Below are 21,329 nucleotides of genomic sequence, written 5' to 3'. Positions count from 1 at the left end.
TGACCTTGACCTTGACCTTGATATTACTGTTGTTTTTGTGTATATATGTGTGTGTGTGTGTGTGTGTCTGTGTGTGTGTGTGTGTGTGTGTGTGTGTGTGCGTGCGTGTAGTACCTGATGAGTGTGTTGCTGCCGGAGCCCTCAGGACTGTAGTACAGGACATTCTCCAGTGACAGAGAAAAGGACAGGCCCTGTGTGTCGGAGATGTAGAGGTGTGTGACGTTGTTCAGGTGGTTCACACACACAAACACTTGGTCCTCTGATGCATCTGCGATGTAATACTCCTGTAGAGAAAAGTAGGAGAGACAGGGAGGTCATCTTTAGTTCACCACCCTACCGTCTGATCAGTCTGACTGGACACAATGTGAAACTGCATGTCAGTGTAAACCTGGACTTGTATACTATGTGCTGTTGTGTAGGTGGTTCTTCCATCAGACTCAGGATGTCGATTGTGTCACATATTTTTAGAAATAGGATGTTCATATGCGGTTGGCTTCTTTCAAGTGCTCCACAGTGTAGTGAGAAAGACGGTGAAGCAGAGCTGGGGAGGATCCCAGCGCCACATTAACACAAGCCTCATGATCCTTGATGATCATTTGTGTCCACAATCAAGTTAACTTTGAGCTCTTAGCTTGTAAATCTGCAAATTCTGAACCCGACAGATACATCATTCAGCAAATATTACCATCTGATATTGGCTAACCAGAAACATATTTCTTTTGTCCAGTATGAAAACATCTTTTACAGAACATACAATGCAGAAATTTGTGCATGGGGTGATTTAGGAAATCATCATTGGAAATCTTTATTTAAAGAAATAATATGATTATTTTAATTTTTTATTTTGTCAGCAATTATTTTCTTTCTTTTTTGAGCTGCTCCAAATATTTGTTTTTTTCACTATTATTGTTCTCCCAGGATGTATATAGTTAAGTTTACAAAACAGATCTATGGCTGTGAGACTATATTTGGCTTTTATTTAAAAAAAAAAAATTCTGGGCTTTGAAAATATATTTTATTTACTTTTTCCATCTCCTGTCCCACCATTTGTATTACTGTACCAGAGTACGTAGTAACAATAATGTGCAATATATATATGTATAAATATGAGAATCAAAAGAAAAGTAGCACTATTTCTTTTTTATTTAAAGGTCAGCATATATGTGTGTGTGTATATATATATATACATGCTGACCTTTAAATAAAAAAGAATGATAAAAAATAAATAGCACTACAATTTTTTGGGATTCTCATTTTATTGGAAATAAAAATTCACATACATCAATCTTTTTTAGATATATATATTTTGCACATTATTTTTTACTACAAACTCAGGTATATATATATTTTATATACACATGTATATTTACACTACCCTTGTGCGTACTTCTACTTCTTTATGCTGTCCACTTGCTGCTGTAACGGAGCAATTTCCCCAAAATGGAACTAATAAAGGTTTATCTGAACTTATCTTATCCGTTTTTCATCTACAGTAATACATTTTTAATCACAAAATTGTTTCATTTAAAAAAACAAATTGATAGCAAAACTATCAATGCTACAGTGTGAAAAGTTTTGTTCTGGGTTAAGGTTCATTTGATTATGTGATTATATGTTTAATTGCATAATAAAGACACATAAGTAACCCCATACAAAATGAACTAAGTTTAGTCAGAAACGACATGAACAAGATGTTTATGATCAGAAATTCAACACCAACTTTTGCTACTTAACAGTTTTTGACACCACAGACACAACTAGTCTGAACTAAAAAGTATTGCATTTCTTCACCTGGCCAACAACCTAAATTCCCCATTTTGTCTACTAATGAGGCATTTTATAAGTTCTCCCTTCCTGATCTACTGCTGCAGTACAAGGAGAAGAGACTCACTGTGATTGGATGTCGGGTCATAAACTGGGCAGCTTTCATCGGCTGGCGGTTGTAGGAGACCCAGAGCTGAACAGATGAAGGATCGTGGCTGCCAAACAGTTTCTGGAGAGGCCGAGGACACAGAGACAGACACAGCACAGTTCAGTCAACTACTCATCATTTCTGTCAAACCCTCCAACATTTCAGAGGCAGCCAATCTAATAACATGCCGTGATTTCTTTTGTTATTCAGCAGTTCTGACTGGGAAGTGATATACAGGCTTCATCTGTCACTGCAGAAGGAATTCTATGAGTTAGCAGAAATGCTGATGGTCAAAATCCTTCAAAATAAATGACAAATGATTTTTTTTTTCAAGCATATCATGGCAAGATGATGAACCATTGAAGACACTGGTGTCACATATGGAGTAAAGCTGGACAGTGCTGTCCTGCAAATGATAACACAAGACACGGGTTATGAGGACTCTCCCAGTGATTTTTTTTTTCTGTCTTAATATCCCAGCAGTGAGCAGGGGCAGACAGCTGAGCCAGAAAACATTAAACGTCCAGACTTAAAAAGACGGCTACCCTAAACGGGGCCACCTGCCACCATTGGGAATTCATTCACACACAGATGATTATAGCAGCATCGGGAGCAATTTGGGGTTCAATATCTTGCTCAAGGATACTTCGACGTGTAGGCTGCCATCGTCAGGGATCGAACCACCAACCATCCGATCCGTGGGTGACTGCTCTACCAACTGAGCCACAGCTGCCCCCACTATGGCCTGGCTTGAGGCTGGCTCACAAATGGCATTCACAGATGACCCGCCGCTGCATTCACCCCGCCTCAGCATTCACCCCGCCTCAGCATTCACCCAACCTCCACATCTTTGCCCCTTTTTTGGATTAGATGGGAGATCGAAGGAGTCGGACACAGGAGCCACACACTTTGAGTTTCACTTAGGCTCTTCAGAGAACTATGGGCGTCGTCACAGAGACTACATCCATATTTTATCCAGTCGATGGTGACTACACAAACACAAGGTCCACAACTGTATAGTGGAGTTTTGTGTGCGTGTCCGTCTCTTAGAAGGATTTGTGTCCATCCTTGACGGCCCGAGCACCAACAGTCTCCAGCAGAGCATTACAGCCTTTTCCCATCGGTCTATTGATTTATCTAGCGTAGCACCCACATTGACTGTGTGGTGTGATGTGAAAGCAAAGCAGCAGTTACACAGAAATAAATGGAGGAGAGAGGGACACAGAGGTAAAGTTGCATATGGTATAAAATCATGTTAAATGCAAGCAGATATGAATTTTTACTTTTAAGAGTAGATAAAGTTGTCTGCAAGACTGAAGGAGAATCTAAAAGGTGCTCAACAATAATAATGAAATATTCTTATCCACTGTTACTCAGATATAAGATTTTCCTTCATTGTGGCTTTGGAGTTTTGTTCTACTCCTTCAGCCATTACATTTTAATCAATGTTTACTCTGTGAGTCAAGAGGGAAAATTGGACGGGAGATGTCAACTATGTATTTTCACATGTAAGTGCAATGATTATATATTTTTCCACTGAAACCCCAGACTGCACTGCAATGGCAACTGTAAGTGAGCCACACATTCCACACTGTGCTCATGTTCTCTCAAACTGATCCTCTATAAACTCTCAAATCCCTGAAATGAGCTGTGGTTCTTGGGCCTTAGATCAACTCAACCCGGGTGGCAAAGAGACACAAAAGTTCTGATTGTAATATAGTATTCTACATACAATACTATTCCCTAAGAATAAACTATAAAATATAAAGTAGAGTATTTTACAGATTAAAAGGAGGTGAAATGTTTGAAACTAATGCATCAAAATTTAATGTTTTATTTATATAACAAGGACAAAATGTAATGAAAAACACTTTGTGTGTTTTTACTGTATATTTATGGCATGGTATCCCAAAGTCTGGCCCATGGCCCAATGTCCGGCCTCAGAAACATTTTGGGGAGCACCCCGAATGTGACAAGAAATTCATGAATTATATCTTAATCACCAGCAGTCCATTTAAATACTTTCACTTACAATAGCTTACATTTCATACACTACTGGGGTACTATGTCAAACTGTGTCCCCTTAACAAGTATGTGCCAGGTTAGGGACAACAGGAGAAAGGGAGGTTTCAGAAAACAAATGGATCAACTCTTTTTTTATCAGATGTTGGAAGATCTTTCTTATCTTCAAACAGGTGAATTGGACATTAAAGTAATTTAAAGTTAAATACCAATACGAGACCAATCTATTATATGCTGGCTACCCAAATTGGCAGTCAGTTATAAAAATTTTGCTTTATGGCAACACACGTGGGAAGAGGGGTGTCAGAAACTTGCTACCTGGTTACAGGAGTTCAACATGGCTCTATCCTGGGACCCCTCATCCTCTCCCTCTACACAAAGAAGCTTGGTTCTGTTTCACCTAAGACTTTCCTTATAAAGGTTTTGATGATGACAAGGAGCCATCTTTCTCATTCCCCCAATCTGATACTCAGCTTTTAAATTTGCTTTTGGTGTAAGAAGCAGTCATGTTTTATAAACGAGTACGCCTCAAGCATAACCCTGCTTTAAAGCTCAATCTGTTCACATCTGTCGATCACCACTGACAGGACCATGATTCTGCTAACTTGACAGTGAGGTTATTCTGACCAATTAGCAGCAGCCTACTACTGTAGATTTCTGACTACAAAACATCACGACCATGTGCTGCTTCCTAGCTACTAAGTCATCCAGGTGCTCATCCAGGAACTTTTCTTCTCCTGTCTGGACTGCACTTCCCTTCGTAACTTTTGTAAGAAGGTGGGGCAAGCTAGAATGTACTTGAACATGCAGGCAACGTCACTGTGTCTGACGTTTTTGTAAAGTATATTCAACAAGTTTGTGAGACCAGTAATGCTTTTGATGATCTACTTGAATCAGAAACATGTCTAATTCAATCATCAGCTGAGTCAATCAATAGTTTGCTTGCTCCATCTTTTGTCAGACAGATGCAACCCTTTATAAGCTTGTCCCTGCAATAGTCCTGCTGCTATTCACAACAAACCTGTAACAACATTTTCCCTGAAGTGTCGGAGGATAGATACATTTCAAGGACTGCATGTGTGAAGGAGGCTTATGTGCTTTCCTCCTTTTCCTTGTGTTATGTGCTTCTTCACTGAGAATCTTCTTACAGTACAAGGAGACAAGCTGGCAAAGCTACCAAAAAGTAACCAACTGAGGCCTTTGTATGTCTCCATGCCTTTAGTGACCCTCACCTTGCAGGTTACAGCAGTACTCCAAGAGTGTCCATCTGGTCAGAGCCTACACTCTGCCACAACCATGATAAAGTGCCAGTTCTTTAAACATAAAAAGACATTTAAAAAAACTCTCTCCCACGCTGTGATATTCAGCATTTAAGCGGAATCACAAACATGTGTTTTTCTGTATTTATATGAACCTCCCTACACGAACACAAGTGCATCCATAATATTTTCCTGTAACCCACAAGGCCACACAGTGAGAGCTCCACTCCCACACAGTAAACAGCCACAAGGTGACATTTGTTAATAACTGGCCCAGAGGAAGAGCGCATGTTCTGTGTTGCCTTTTTTTTTTTTAAGGGTGACATTTTATTATAACGAAAGGTAACTGTACTGACACCCAAACAAGCTGGGAATGTCACAAGCCAAATCCTCCGAGGCGAAGTGCCTACCAGACTTTCATGTGCTTTATAGTTTAGGCAATGAGACTCCCTCTCTCCTCTCTCTACAGCCTATATCCCAGAGATCATCTGTTACATATTCATGACCCACTGGCCCAGTGCACCGAAAGAAAAGCTGGTATTCAGATGGACTTGTAAAACAACGTAAAGCCAACACGGCTTCTCTTTTAAATCTATAATTTGTCTGTTTGAGAAGATCTCAGGTGCTTATGCAAATGTGAATGTTCCGTCTTCTGCTGTGCGAGTGGTATTCTTGAGAAAAGCACTTTTGGATGAAAACAGTCCTCTGACACTCCAGACCAGTCTTGTGAACAGTTTTGTGTAGCAGTATACAAGATGTGTCCGTCCCTCCTGAAGTCTAGTGCAGGGTTGAAATTTAACAAAGATAATGTGCCTTCTAGTACACCACTTTCTCCCCCACACTGTCTTACTCACACTGTGTGAGTCTGTTTTGTGGCTCTGCACTCAGACATTTAAATTCAAGAGGTATTATTCATGAACACAGTGGAGCATTTAGCAACTAGAGAGACAGATCTTTTTCTAAGGAGGTTGTGGAGACTTAAACAGAGGTAAATGTAGAAGGGGTTTGGTTTAATACCACCACTTTCTCTACTGAGTGGCAATGGAATAGCAGGAAAAGCAACTGTCGATGCAGTAGCATGTAGATCTAAACAGCAGAGCAGCTCTTCCGGGAATTTCCTGTAAAATACCAAAACACAGAAGAGAACAGCGCCAGGAATTTTTTCTTCAGTCTGAGGTATTCACTAAACTGAATTATTTAAGGAGCTGCAAGTAAGCAAGAGCTTCATAAGCCACTAGAAAGTATGCTGCACTTTGATGGGGGGAATCATTCCTCCTCCAATCTCCACTTCCTGTTTTCTTCTCTGTCTGTCCCAGACTTTCTCTGCAGAGAATCTGTGATCTAAATGAGAAGGAATATGGCTAACAGATAACTGTGAAGAGAAGGAATGGGCCTTATCGACTTCCCCATTACATCTACTGAGCCAGTTATCTTCCCCGGGTCTCCTCGAAAGGACCAAAGGCTGGGGTCTTTAAGGTCTGATTAGCACTCCATTCCTCAGGATCCCTATTGTTAGATAAAACTCTCCATTTCTGGCTCTTTAATTAGCTTAAGCAGCTTGGCACTGCCAAAAGCACTTGTGATATTCCATTATTCTAATCCTATTAGTGCAAGCCAAAGACAGAAGCGGAGAGGAAGTAACGGAGACTAGACAGAAGAATCATTCTTTTCACAGCTAATTAGCATGTTGAAAAAATATAGATAACTGTTAGTAGTAGCTACCTCCAAGCTGTAAGTGGCTAACAGAGCTGATGCTTTGTGACGGGTCAGTCTGTATCTGTGCCATTTCCCTCCATGCACAACCATTTATACAAGCCCCAGAGGCAGTGGCTGTGCTGAAGGCTGGACTGGTCTGTCCAACTGGTCTGTCCAACTGGTCTGTCCAACTGGTCTGTCCAACTGGTCTGTCCAACTGGTCCCTTCAGCTCTGGAATCTCAGAGATAAGGGAGGTCACAGGTGGCCAGTCTGGAAGCAAACCCTGTTGAGAGGCTCTATGTATGTTTGTTTTTTTAAAGGACATGGCAGGTAATATACTATATTGATATAGTATAATATATGGCATTTCTCAGCAGTTTCCAGAGCAGAACAACTCTCCATCCGATTACTGAAAAATGAAATGCTTGTAAAAATCTCCAAATTTGTGTTTCTATGGTGATCCTCAAGGTCTTAATGTGGTATTTTGGAGGGATTTCTCACTTTTTTAATAAATTCTCCATCGCTCAAATACGGCAACATGTATCACCAGATCTTTGTAAGAAATGGCATCAATTCAGAAATTTCTGCAAGAACCTCTAATAACTGAGCATGGTAGACCCCCATCATAATATTATAAGCCCTTATATACTTTAAACTAATCTTTTAAATAAGCACCAAAACAATGTTGTGATCCAACTGAAAGCTGTAAAAAAGGTAGTCATTAAAACTTTAGTTCAGATTGTTTGGTCCAACTATTTCCAAGTTCAAGTTTGCACCCATTGTAGCAACATCTCCCCACTTACAGGAACAGCAAGAACCACTGTGCTAAATTATATACAATCCAGAATTGTATGCAGATTTGAGAACAAAACCTTCTCAATTTAGTCTCTGACCTAATACTGATCCATCTGGGGCCTGCTGACATGGAAAAGACAGAGAGAGCTTTGAGCACAAGAGGGTAACATAATACTTGGCCTGTTTGTTTGGGTTTTCTTTCTGAAGTATTTCCTCAGCGACGGTCATTTCTAGAAAGATTCGTCGGTGTTGCATGTGATAAAGGAAGTGCTGATTTTCAGATAAGCTCAGAGAGTTTAATGTTGCAGTTCTGACATGCAGATGGGGGTTGTTATTGATGACTGCAAGCCGTCTCTAAAGTGGTGCTGCTCTCTAGTCATTTTACCATCAACGTAAAAAAAAATCATGGTGAGTTGAGTGAGTCAAAGTGTAACTTTGAAAAAGAAGTTGGATTAAAACAATACTGTTTATAAATGTTAATCACTAAGAAAGTTTTTGTTGTTGATGGTTGGCATAGACATTTGCTCAAGCATCAACTCTGTATGTTTTAAAGGCCACATTTAAGTTAAAGTCGAAGCAAATTTGAAGAAAAATGTGGAAATGTCGCATTGAAGAAAATGCAAATTAGGGACGTTTCCATCAACTAGTTTAGATCAAAACTATGCTGCATATATGAACTTTAGTCAGAAGTTGGTAGTGTAATGTATTGCTGTAGGCTAATCCATCAGTAAACAGGAGAAGAAGAGAAAACAACAAAAAAAGAGGTTGCTAATCGGACAACTTTAGCCACCCATGAGACAAAATGCAGAGAAGTCTTCTGTAATTGGATTCATCTGGCCAACTTATAATTGTTCCTTCATGTCAGAGGAAACAGCTGATCAGTCATGTGAGTCAAATGTTGGCTACGTCAGAACTTCTTCAGAAAAAGTGCTTCCATCTCTCGTTTTGTGCATTAACTATTTTTCGAAAAAGATGAGAAAACATCTCAAGTGAGTGTAAAAACTTTTATCCCCATCTGCAAAAGTTTTATTGAATTTTGTTGTTTCTATCAAGTTTTTCTCACATGAATCGTCAAAATGCACTAAGAAATTTGTTAACGGAAACACAACTTAAGACAGAGATCCAGCAGGTCTCAGTTTACACAACAATTATCGTATTGTGACATACAGTATGCTCCGTCACTGTGATGTATAATTATATATACAATGAAAGAAGATTTTGGTCTTATTGTTGAGCCCTACTGTCCTGGCACTGTATTTACTCAGACTACAAGTAATCAAAGTCGACGCCACGGAGCATCATGTGATAAAGTGGCTTACTGATGCCTCCAAACTTGATGTCGCTTAGCAGATGAGACCAAAGTTCTGATTTGAAATTGGAAATTTCACACAAATGGAATACTACACTATTGGTCGGACAACCCAATGAAGTTAATGTTCACCTGGGTCGATAAGAAGCACCATCGTGTAGCAAAGAAAGATAGTCGCAGTCGCAGTCATTCCCTCCTCAATCACCCACTCAGAACAGTCAGTCTCTGTCAGATATATCGCAGCCTCCCCTTTAGCTGCTCAGCTAACGTTAGCATTATAATTTCACTGACTGACAGGACGAGTTGCTGCTTCTCCCTGAATGCTTAGGAGATCTCAATTAAGGTAATTAAGATATCGATGTGATGTACTTTCAATGTAAGGGATTGTCACCAATATTTAAGTAGTTTCTAGTAGTAGTTTCTAGTAATCAAAAAAGGGTAAAACAGGGCCGAAAAAAATCTAACACAAGATCTTAAAATTACTCACACTAAACTCCCCCTTTTTGAACAAGAAAAATACACAATAACTTTTTAAATACCAAAAGAGCAGACATCTCTAACAAGCCGTCTTTGGTTGAGTTTGATTACCTCACAAAATACTGCTGATACATTTTGTCCATGAAGGCTACTAAAGGGCCCAAAGAAAAAAAGGAGGAAAAGGAGGTCATTGTCCCTAGCTCAAACCCTGCTCATGGCTCTTTTCCCAACATCTTGCTTCACATTCTGAGCAGTAAAATAAACCACACTCGGCAGCTGTTGGCCTCTCAACTCTTTGAGGTTAACCTCTGCGTCTTATTGGACCACATTAGTAACTGAAAATGAGGACTACTTGTTAGTTTTGACCACATTCGCCACTGGTAATTAGTTTGGCAGCAGTATTCCTCTTCTGCTTCATTAGCACAGTGCTAAACACTGCCTGCTCACTGTGTGAACAGGAAATTGCACTATATGCACGATGCACTGCACGAACAGATGAAAATGCATTCACAGTGTATTTACAACCCAGATTCCAAAAAAGTTGCAAAGCTTTGGAAAACTTGATAAAAACCAAATGCAATGATCCTTTGCAACCACATTCAAATGAATACAGCACAGAGTAAAGATATTTAATACTCACACTTTTGTTTTGTTTTTGTAGAAATATACACTCAATATGATTTTGATATATTCACATGTTATATCCAAACTTTTTTGGAATCGGGGGTTAAAGATGGATCACTCTCTTCTCAATCATGTTATTAAAAAAACAAGTGCAGATAGAAACCAATTCAGTATTTTTAAATCATTGCATATTTAGAAGTATTGCACTGACAATGTAGAAAAATATATATCTTCAGCTGAAGCTGAATGAGCAGAACTGAAATTCAGTTAAGCATTATGCAAATATTCGCTTAATCACAGTAGGAAGATTTGAAGCACAGCTAGATGCATTAACTTAGTATGATGAACCATCGGATATCAATTATCAGATCACACAAATCCTTCACAGCCGACCTCTCTTTACAATTAACGGTTTCTGAAACACTGCAGCTCGAGGCTGCCGTCAGCCCACGCCAACATGTGACACGGAGGAAAGCAAATCTGTCCGCGGCAGCCTGTGAAACAAGGGAGGAGATGAGATCCAAATCATATTTACCATCTGCTCCGCTGTCTGCTAGTCTGCTGCCTAACTGAGGCTTCTTCTACACAAACACTGGAGACTAACAATGACAAACATACAGTGCTTCACATTACCGCCAGCCAAATATTGATCTAACGTCTGTTACACTCAGCACATTATGCTGAGGTGGGAAACTGGCTGCTCACTACATTGCTCGACCAGAATGTAATACAATGTAGGCTTTAAAAATGTATGCAGGTGCACAGGGACAGAAGGAAACGGCTGCTGTCATATGTTATATTCCATTTCTGTCTGTGGGTGTCCAGTACGGGTTAAATAAGGACTTATAGAGGGGGTGTATTTATATAACCATAGGGAGACTACATATAAACAATAACAGAGTAATCGGCATTGCCTGAACAAAGTAAATGGAAAAATCAACATGTTTTGTCCTTTTTTAATTGACTACAACCACTATTTTCAGGATGTATTACCTGGCAATGTAGTTCTTTTTCTTCTCTTGTATGTACTGAAGCACTCTTTCTTCTTCACTGAAGCTTTGACAAGTTGAAAAGGCCCCGCTGGACCAAGTCCCTTCCATCAGAAACAGTATTTTTCAAGTCTGTATGTTTTGCTATTTCTACTATGAATACTTCTATTTCTTTCTATTCTTGCTGGAGTATCTGGAGCGAAACTGAATTATTATTAGTATTTCTGAATCTGATTCAGATTACTGTGAATACTAATCAGCTGTGCCAGCTATTCTTAATATCAGTACACTTTAATATTTTAACAAAACACAGTATGTCTGAACAGATGAAGTTCAGCTTAACCATATAAAGGTACTCAAAAACCTGTTTAAATGGCTGAGTGTTCTGCTGCCCCTCCCCCAGCTCTCTTACCCGTGTGGTGGTGGCGAACAGGTACTTGTCTCGGAGCTGGAAGCTGTCGACCTGCTCCAAGATCACTGTGCGGTTCTGTTCGCTCTGGAAGAAGTCGGTGCTGCTGAGTATCGTGGAGACACCCTGTGGCTCGTGTCTCTGGACCAGCACTCTGGTGGGGGGGTCGTATGGCTCCACGCCCCTGTGGTAGCGGAGAAGAGAGAAGGGGTGATTAGAGCGGTAGATTGGAACGACGAAGATGGAAGAACACAGAAGTAGACAATTCTTCCTGAAATAACATACAGTCTTCACAGGTGTCAAACATAATGTGCCGATTCGGAAGACAAACCGGTATGAAAATTATTTTATCCCCTCTGCCATAAGGCTGCTTAATGCACAAAATGCAGTATAAACTGAGCTCATTCTGCATCCCGCTCTGCTGTACGGTCATTGGTTGTGGTTGTAGTTGATGTCAATGTACTATTTATTTATTTCTTTTACTGTTTTTGTTTGTGTTTTAATATATCTATTTTTCTATGGACAGGCTAACTGTAAAACTGAATTGCCCTTCTGGGACTAATAAAGTATTCTGAATCTGAATCTGAAAAATTTCAAAAAGCAAAAAAGGGAAGACCAATGCAACTTTCAAATGGAAGTTGCATCATCCACTTGTAATTGATTTTTAGGGGGAAGGGTTGCTACGTTTATCTGTTTAAAAATCACTAGGGTAATTATAGGCTAGGATTAGGATCAGAATCCATCTATAATATAACTTATTTTTAAATGAGTAAAGTTTAAATTACAACACTGTTTGCATTTTGGTTGTGAAGGTGCTCTTAAATTGCCATGCAATGGTATCCAGCACATCCTCCTATCCAGGTAGTTATCCTTTAGATGTCTCATTTAAGATAAGTCCAGCAGGGAGAACTTTACTCAACATCTTCAAAAGTGTGAGTCTGAAAAACATGCACCAAATTCACCACTTTCAATAACTTAATTATTCTGGCTTCCACTGAGCTGTTTTTGAGAATCCAACAAAGAATCTTTGTATTTTTTGCAATAGGCTAAACAATGGCAATATTTCAAGATAATAAATGTCAGCACAAAATACAGACTATCAGCATGTTCAAACCGAAAATATCACACTATTTGTGGCCACAAGTGTACAGCAAGGGTGTTCCAAAACCGTGGCACGGAGAGTCAGCCAGAATGAATGAAGGAGGTTCACTGGGTCTTATCGTCTGCCTTCCAAATCAGTGTGTTTTCCTCCAGAGTCTCAAGAGCTAAACAGAGAGACCAGTGTCTCGGCTCGGCTCTGGCTCTGTGGCATTCTCTCAAAGGTCCCTGTTCAACTGATGGACACTGTCTGGGCTGAGAGTGCATGGAGAGCTATTCGCAGTCTGTCTCTGTCCCTTCCTTTGAATTCATCTCTGCCTCTTCCAAACACTTCCTAAATACCCTTCCTCCCTTGTTTTGGCAGTTTCTCATTTTCTGCCAGTTGTTTGTCATTTCATTAGGGTTTCCCTGAAATGTTTTTAAAGGACAAAAGACCACCCCCTTTTTAGACTCACACCAAGTTTTTTAATAAATGTAACTATTTTCAGGCCAAACTTGATTTTTCATATGCAATTAAACAAAAGCTATACAATGAAACAACTAACTGATAGGGCTGGGTATCGTTTTCAGATCTCCAAGGGTTTAAGAAAGTTTGTATGGTAATATTGGTGCTAAATCAGTGCAATATCAACATAAAACAATTAAAATTACAATACCAGTACTGGTTCCAGTACTCTTAAAGTGATAAATAACAATACCTACTATATGTGATACCTTTTATTATTATTTCTACTTTATTCGAGACTCATCATGTGAATTGAAGCATTCAGTTGCGTGAAATTATTTCTACATGAACACATGACATGCTGAATAAATACATTGCTGACATGGCGATTAATTAAATGGAAATTGAACACTTGAGGTGCTTGGCTGCAACCAAAAACCAAACAAATGTCTTTTTTTTTGAGCTGTACAAAAAGAATCAATGCAGGTATTACTTGACTGGAAATGGGGTTGATACTACATGTTGGTACAGATACCCAGCCCTGAGAACAGAGATAAACGCTTTAGGCTCACACGGTAGCGTCACAAGCTAACATAAAAAGATAACATCTCAAGCTAATGTTGCAAGCTAATGTAACAAGCTAACATCACAAGCTAACGTATCATGCCAACGTCACAAGATATCATTACACACTAACGTTAACATCACAAGCTAATATCGCAAGCTAACGTCAAAAGCTAACATCACAAGATAACGTAACAAGATAACTTAACAAGATAATGTAACAAGATAATGCAACAGGGTGACGTAATACGCTAACATAAAAAGAAAACATAAGCTAATGTAACAAGATAACATGACAAGATAACGTCACAAGCTAACAAAACAAGCTAACGAAACAAGCTTACATAACAAGCAAAGGTAACAAGATAACATCATAAATTATCATGTGATGATATCTTGTTACATTAGCTTAACACGATAATGTCACATACTAACGTAACAAAATAACATAACAAGCTAACATAACAAGACAAAGTCACAAGGTGACACTGACATTATAGGCTAAAATTACAAGTTAACATAAAAAGGAAACATAAAAATGTAACACTGACAAGCAACATCACAAGCTAAGTAACAATATAATGGTAACATCACAAAGTAATGTAAAAAGGTTACATAATAAGGTGAAATCAAAAGCTTTGTGACATGGTGTTGTAACTAGGTGACATCACAAGCCAACATCAAAATAAGGCAGCTGCATTCCACAAAGTCACAAAATAACCTTTAGGCACAATTTTTCAATCTATGGTCTAATTAAAAAAATGTTTTCACACTTTCCTCTGTGAAGGTTCGGATTTTTTAGATTGTCTCCTTTAATAGTTTGTAAGTTTCCTTCAAATTTAGTTAACAAAAATAACAACTTACTTATTTGACAACATGGCACACAACAGATGAAAGTAACAAAGACTTGGCCTATAAAACATAACCTGCATATCGTGAATACTGATTGATCCCACACACGTATGGTAATGGTAATTTTAGAATAAAAAGCAACAGCCTTCATAGTCAACATGTCGATAGGTTTGTCTTGTTTAGGCGTATTTAAGCTTCCTTACTGGTGCAGTGGCCCTTCCATTTTCACGCATTTTCTTTTGACCTTCCCCCTCTGCTTTTGTCTTGGCCCTTTGTTTCTTTCAATGCATTTCAAATAACCCATTGTGCAAGATTTGTATCATTGTCTGGTAAAAAAAAGATTGTGCTTCTCATTGTGTGCACAGTGGATTTTAGGCTGTCTGTCTCCTCGCAGTGAGATCAGAGGATTAGGAGTTGGTTGAGGAGCTGACCCATCAGACTGGGATGGTTTTAAACGCATCCAGCAGCCGGCTGAGAGTCAGGCTTGAGTCTCTTTGGCTTTCAATGCCTAAAGACTGATCTGCAGCACAACAGTAGCGCCCCTTGCTAAAGCCAGAACAAACAGGATTAGACCCAAATTGGATGGAGCCACGGGGGGGAAGAGTTTAAAATCAATCTTTACTTGTGCTGCCTTTGTCCTCAGATCATTTGCAGTTACTCTTGGCTGGTGTACCACTGCAGTGGTGTAGCTTTAACAGACTTTATCAAATCTTACTGGCTGACTGCTTAATGCCATCAAAGGAAAATTATCAGGAAAACTATGAATGTAGGATGACAAAACTAAAAAGTCTGTTAAGTGATTACAGATGCAGTAAGAGTACTTGTTAGATGATGAAGAACACTTAAACACAGCAGAGTATTGTTGCTGAGAAGACTGAATTTCATCAAGTGTATTCAGACTAAACAGAGAGTGGTGATGTAACTGAATAATAAGTTTATAAGGGTTCAGACCTCGATTTTTGAGCCATGGTTCAGTTAATACCTTGTTTTCCTTGTTTTTATTTAATCAAAAACAAGAACTCTAAAGAACACTCAGGTAAATTAAATTTACAAATTAAATTTCAGATAAATTAACTAAATGAGGAGAACATTACTGACAATTGACTTTGTTCATTTGTAAGCTAACAAAATGAACACAAATGGTCTACGAAATCAAACAAAATTTTAACATTTGTCACACTGTCATTAAGGAAGGCACAATCATTAAGTGAAATTAATTGAATAAAGTTGCTTTTAATTACATATCAAATCAACTTTACCCTTGTAACTGAAATAAATTGCTTTTAAAAGTTATAGTAACTCTGGAGTTTTGGGCAATTTTGTCTGTTTTTATTCTGCCTGTTTATACCACTCAGAAAGTGTTTAACATGCCATGTTGGTATCGGGTTTTTTTAGCACAACTTCACCTATATGACCCGATAATTATTTTTTCACTTTGACTTCCTTGATCAACATTTTGAGTCCCAAAAACATAAAATCGGTGTGTTTTTTTACTTTTAAACACATGCTCAATATTTTTATACTAAATGTATTTGACCTTATCTCTGGTTTAACTTGGTCTATCATCATCAAACAATTGGCATGGAGTTTCAAGTCATAACTTTAGTGGGAAGGAAACATGCCGCTCAGTTCTTCTACATTCAATTTTCAAATTCATTACAATCATCATACTTCATCTGTTACTTATTTAGGCATTCAGCTAATCTACTTTGTATTTTATGTTTTTCTACTTTTTAAATGTTTTTATTGTCTTATTGTTTTGTATTTAATGCCATACTGTGAAGCACTTTGAGCTGCATTTGATGTATGAAATGTGATATACAAATAAAGTTATATTATTATTATTATCATCTATATAATAATAATTATTATTATTATTACCGTGGGGAAATTCATCCATAACTGATTTGGTGGCAGATATAGTAATTTTTTTGGCTGGAATGATAATAGACCTTTTTTAGGTGGACTTTGCACTGATTTTTCACTCTGCAAATGTACCCAGAGAGCTACTTTTTCAAACATAATTAAATAATATTTAACATTGCTATACATTAAACAAACAGTGTATTACTGTCAGCCAATTCTATAAATTATAACTGAGAAAATAAAGAATAAATGGGAATAAAAGAAATAGCTAAATAAACATCATTACTGCTCAGTTTCACTCAATTGCTGATTATTTAAAAAAAAAAATAATAATAATAATAATAGCTAATACCATTTCTAAATCATGCCAAGAAAAAAATTCTGCATAATGTTTTGTGTAAAAAAGTTTTAGTTTAATTAAAAGTTTTCATAAAGGCGCATATCAGACAGCATATACACAATATATCTGCCAGGCTCTAATTATTATTATTATCTTCACATTTGATACATCTAGTTTGCTCCACCTGCTCTAATCAACATGATCCGTTCTTCATGACAAACACATGAAACATGCATGACTTACAGTTCACATAGTTTCCCCTGAATACATTTTGTCACTGTTTGTTCTCTAAGTAAGAGGAAGTGTTGTTAACACTGACGTCCTCATATTAAAAAAAATGCTTCCTGTTAGTTGCCACTGTTTTAGTATTCAGGTCAGGTGCTTTTCAGCTCTACAATATAGCGAATATGATCTAGGTGAGGTATGAAGGTGTTTGTTGTATTTTTTATCAGTGTCATAATCCAGCTCAGACAAAAAAGTAATTTAGCTTCACGAGGAGCAGCAGCGGGGGCAACCTGGCTACATGTGACGTGTCATCCAGCACCCACTTGGGGGGCAAGAGATGCTCAGAAAGGAGGTGGAAGAGATTTATCCACCTGAATACTGATTCATCAGCTTGCAGACATCACAACGGTCTGAGTGCTGTTTTCCTTCAGTCCTTGTTTCCTGGAGTCTTAGCACTGCCTTGCACCCCGACTGCTTTCATTTAAATTTAAAGTACCACACTCAGACTGCTGAAGCATTTGGCACAGAAAAGGGATATGCAATCACTGATTTCATTGTCTGGCTTTTGGCAACAGTTCAAAAGGCTTTAAAAGAAAGGCTACTTCAACACCAAAGCTTTTAATTACCTTCAGTCAGACTGAGTTAAAGCAGAATATAAATCAACTATTTTGATTCAGAGCAGGAGTAATCTTTTCTCTTGTTCTGATGCGAATGCTACTGGCCTGTTTATGTTGTAGTACAAATCAAAACCCGGAGCTGACAAACTAGGTTAAACTGCTGTCAATCATGTTGTGCTTTGTAATAATTCAAAGACAATTTATCAATCCACCCATTCTGTTATTATCAAGACCATCAGGACAAAGCTGAAGGGCCACTGTTTTTGTAAATTAACACTATCATGTTGACATTTTTAAACAGAATATAAATATTGGAGTACTCAAACTATTTTTTTTAAAGGGAAAACCTTAATTAACGCCAACTTGGAGAGTAAGTGACCATGCACAAAAAGGAATAAGGATTTAACATAATATTAATAATGTAGAGACTGATGCTTAGAACCGTCTATGTTAATAAATAACTAAAATAATAGCCGACAATAACATTTTGACTGATTAATGCTATCAGTTAAATAGTTCTTCCAACTGGTTTAAGCCTCTGGAGTCCACATAATCTCCGATGCATTACTTCTTAATGATGTTACAATGTAAAAAAACAAAGCAGTGTGTTTCTCTGCCATCAGCTTCCCTCTAAAGTTCTGACTTGAAACTCCATGCTAATTTTTGTTTGATGAAGATAGAACAAGTAAAACCAGAGATAAGGTCAAAGATATTTGTTATAAAAATAAAGAACTAGATGTTCTCCTCATTTACCTCTTACATGTTATATTTGCTGCTTATTTAGTCATGAACATTTATTGGTTTAAATGAATACTACCTGTAAATCTGTTCTTTCAGACATACAGACACACACACACACACACACACACACACACACACACACAGAAAGAAACCGACAAAGTGAAAGCAAACATGAACCACTTGAGCCTTCAAGTATGGTCATGCTCAGGAACTCAAATAATGAGCCCTTCCCAAAAGATAAATAAAGTCTATCACCTCGGTAATTATGATCAAAAAATTTCTGCCAGTACAATTAATCTCCCTACCATCAGGAAAATACAATTAATTAAATTAAATAATGGTGCAAAAAAGTTGGGACATTGTCTAAATTGTTAATCAACTGAAAAATTACAAAGTGAATTTGCACATATACACTCTGTATTCCGTTTTTATTCATGTTTTATATAGTGTCCCAAACTCTTTTGGAAGAGAGGTTTAATGCATCTTCAAGGTTTTACCACTAATTATTTGTCCCAATATATTTAACATTTCAGCTAGCCTGGCTAACACCAGACTATTCTCAAATGAGGGCTAGTCTGGCAACAAGCAATGTATTTTTCCGTAGAGGAGGTGTGGTTTACGATCCTCCAGAGCCGTTTATTGGACGCTTAGAATGTCTATCAAAAGCGTCTGTAGGTAGCTCTTAGCCAATCAGATCAGTTATACCAGATGACGTAGTAGAGCAACAGAAATGGATGTTTGTTGTGTGTGTGTCTGTGAGAGAGTGTTGCTTGCTGCTTTGCTTCTCCAGTTCTCGCTTTCTGCAAGATTATTTATTTTCACGCTTTATTCCCCCTCATGTCATTCAGCCACACACATCCACTGATTTTATGGGCAATAATCAAGCTGCTGCGGGCCTCTCGGCGGCTCCGCTGTCCGCGGTAGCAGGGCTATTAGCCGTTAGCGGTTATTAGCTATTAGCGGCTATTAGCTATTAGCCGCGGCTATTAGCTATTAGCCGCTAACGGCGCTAATAGCCGCTAGCGACGCTAATAGCCCCGCTACCATAACGCCGGTGATCTCAGCGGAGCCGCCGAGAGACCATTCGCCTTTCAACTTTCGCTCTAAACTATTTAAAACACCATCTACAGCTAAAGAGAGTTTCGCGTCTGCTGCAGACATGTTGGATCCGGAAAACTACAAGCTTCCAAGTGCCGAGTAGTACGCGTCATAGTCTTGCCGTCCCTCCCCGCTCTGTGATTGGATCCCTAAAACAGGGCTAAGAAACGGCCCTAGTTTCCAGACTCCGCCGCAGTTCGAAATTAAATTTGAGTGCGCAAGGCAGTCTGGGTATACCCAGGCTACATTTCAGCATCAAAATCTATAAAAATCATGCGACCTACGTTCTATATTTTGTTGAGTTGCATACTTATATTATGAAAATGTTTACAATTTTTTACTTTTTATCCAGTTTCAGGCCTCATTTTCACAAAACGCCTCTTAGATCTTGGTGGTTTTTCCCTTTATACTTTTACCGGATGAGGGATTGTAGTCATCAGACGTCAAGAAAGAGGCAAAGCTAACATCAGTGGCACCTCCCCCGCCACCAGCATCGCAGAACCACTGATGTTTGAAACCTTCCTGTTTAACCCATTAATCTCATGATCTCTTTTGGAATTTGGAAAAAGTTTTAAATGTTTGTCCTCTGAACTGCAGCTCAGAATTGGTGTAAATTTGGCTTTTTTTTTTTTTTTTGAAAAGCTAATGAATTCGTTTTTAAATGGCCAAATACTTGAGACTTTGGCTCTGAACACTAAGGCTGCTGGAGTCACGGTGGAAGCTGGTGAAGTTATGAGCAGATGATAACGAGAAGAAGGATGAGGAGAAAGAGAGCATTTCATTTTTAACAACGGCTTTCTGTGGAGCGACGGCTGTTCCGTCGGTACGGAGATGTGTGTGTGGAGGAGGAGTTGGAGCCAGGAGTGGTGATCGGACTGAGGTCGGATTGGAAAACATCAGACCTGAATCTGATTTAGGACCACATATTAAAGAGGCCCAGGTCTGCAGTGGCGGTTCTACACAGGGGCCTACAGGGGCCACTGCCCCTGTGAAGAAGCCCTTGGCTCCTGCTGTGGCCCCTGTGTCAAATTAATAATAAAATTATCAATTTATAATGATAGAAGACGGAACAATTCTTACCTATTTATTGATCAAACAATATGTCATTGTACACAAAAGGAACCCAGAATATGTATATTGTATAATAATTTAATTGTGCAATAAAAGCTTGTGTGTATATATATATATATATATATATATATATATATATATATATATATATATATATAAAAATCATTCTCACCGTACTGCACTTTCAAAATAAAAAAAGGAATTGTGCACAAAAATTAGAAATGTAATTGTCGTACAAAAATAATTGTTATTGTTGGTTAGTCTCATTGTTTCAATCAATCTATTTGTATCTTTCAAATATACATAAATGAGATTCTTAAATAAGCTAAAATAAAGGTTTTGAATGCTTAAAAATCATATTTGCTGTTTTTTAATGTGCCCTCTGAAACTGGTCTAGAACCACCACTGCAGGTCCGACTTGAAAAAATCTGATTCCATGTGATTTGTGCTGCACAGTGTTATAAAAAATGATCGGATTTGGGCCTGCAACCAGCTCATTGTCATCTCTGATCCTGTTGGAGTGACCATGCTGCGCTACAGTATTTACGATACTTAAGCCTATGTGAACAGTATTTGCTATTAACTCAAAGCAGACTAGAGTATGTTTATATATTTGGGGATACTGACTGACTGACTCTCTCCTCCATGTAGTGAATTCGCTGAAGGCAGCAGGACATTTTTCTCATACAGTATATACTTGTCGTGAGCTGAGACAGCAGTTGTCTTACCAAAAGTAGGTCTTCACGTGCTCTTGGATCAACACCCATGTCTCCCCAAAGTCGTCTGATTTCCACAGCTACAGGAGGAGAGAGAGACAGTGTAAGGAGAGGGAGGAGGAGGAGGGGGAGAAGGAGAAGAAGAAGAGGGGGATGGTGCACTGTAAAAATGTAGGTCAAGCTCATTCCTTCATTTTGGCTCTT

The 21,329-nt window shown here is 38.4% G+C and overlaps 1 protein-coding gene across 1 annotated transcript in view; it reads right to left on the bottom strand.

Moving 5' to 3' along the window:
• The window catches only part of sorl1 (sortilin-related receptor, L(DLR class) A repeats containing), a 92,559-nt gene that overhangs the window by 44,132 nt on the left and 27,098 nt on the right, over positions 1-21,329 (bottom strand). The window contains exons 5-8 of the mRNA XM_059330525.1: positions 21,138-21,205; positions 11,496-11,676; positions 1,892-1,993; positions 115-284 (exon numbers count right to left, since the gene is read on the bottom strand). Of these exons, the coding sequence (XP_059186508.1) occupies positions 115-284; positions 1,892-1,993; positions 11,496-11,676; positions 21,138-21,205 (521 nt within the window). The remainder of the gene's footprint in view (positions 1-114; positions 285-1,891; positions 1,994-11,495; positions 11,677-21,137; positions 21,206-21,329) is intronic.

Source organism: Centropristis striata, chromosome 4 (genome assembly GCF_030273125.1).
Source record: "Centropristis striata isolate RG_2023a ecotype Rhode Island chromosome 4, C.striata_1.0, whole genome shotgun sequence".
NCBI classification, from domain to species: domain Eukaryota; kingdom Metazoa; phylum Chordata; class Actinopteri; order Perciformes; family Serranidae; genus Centropristis; species Centropristis striata.
The sequence above is the reverse complement of the archived record's forward strand: the minus strand, read 5'-3'. Positions and strand labels throughout refer to the sequence as shown.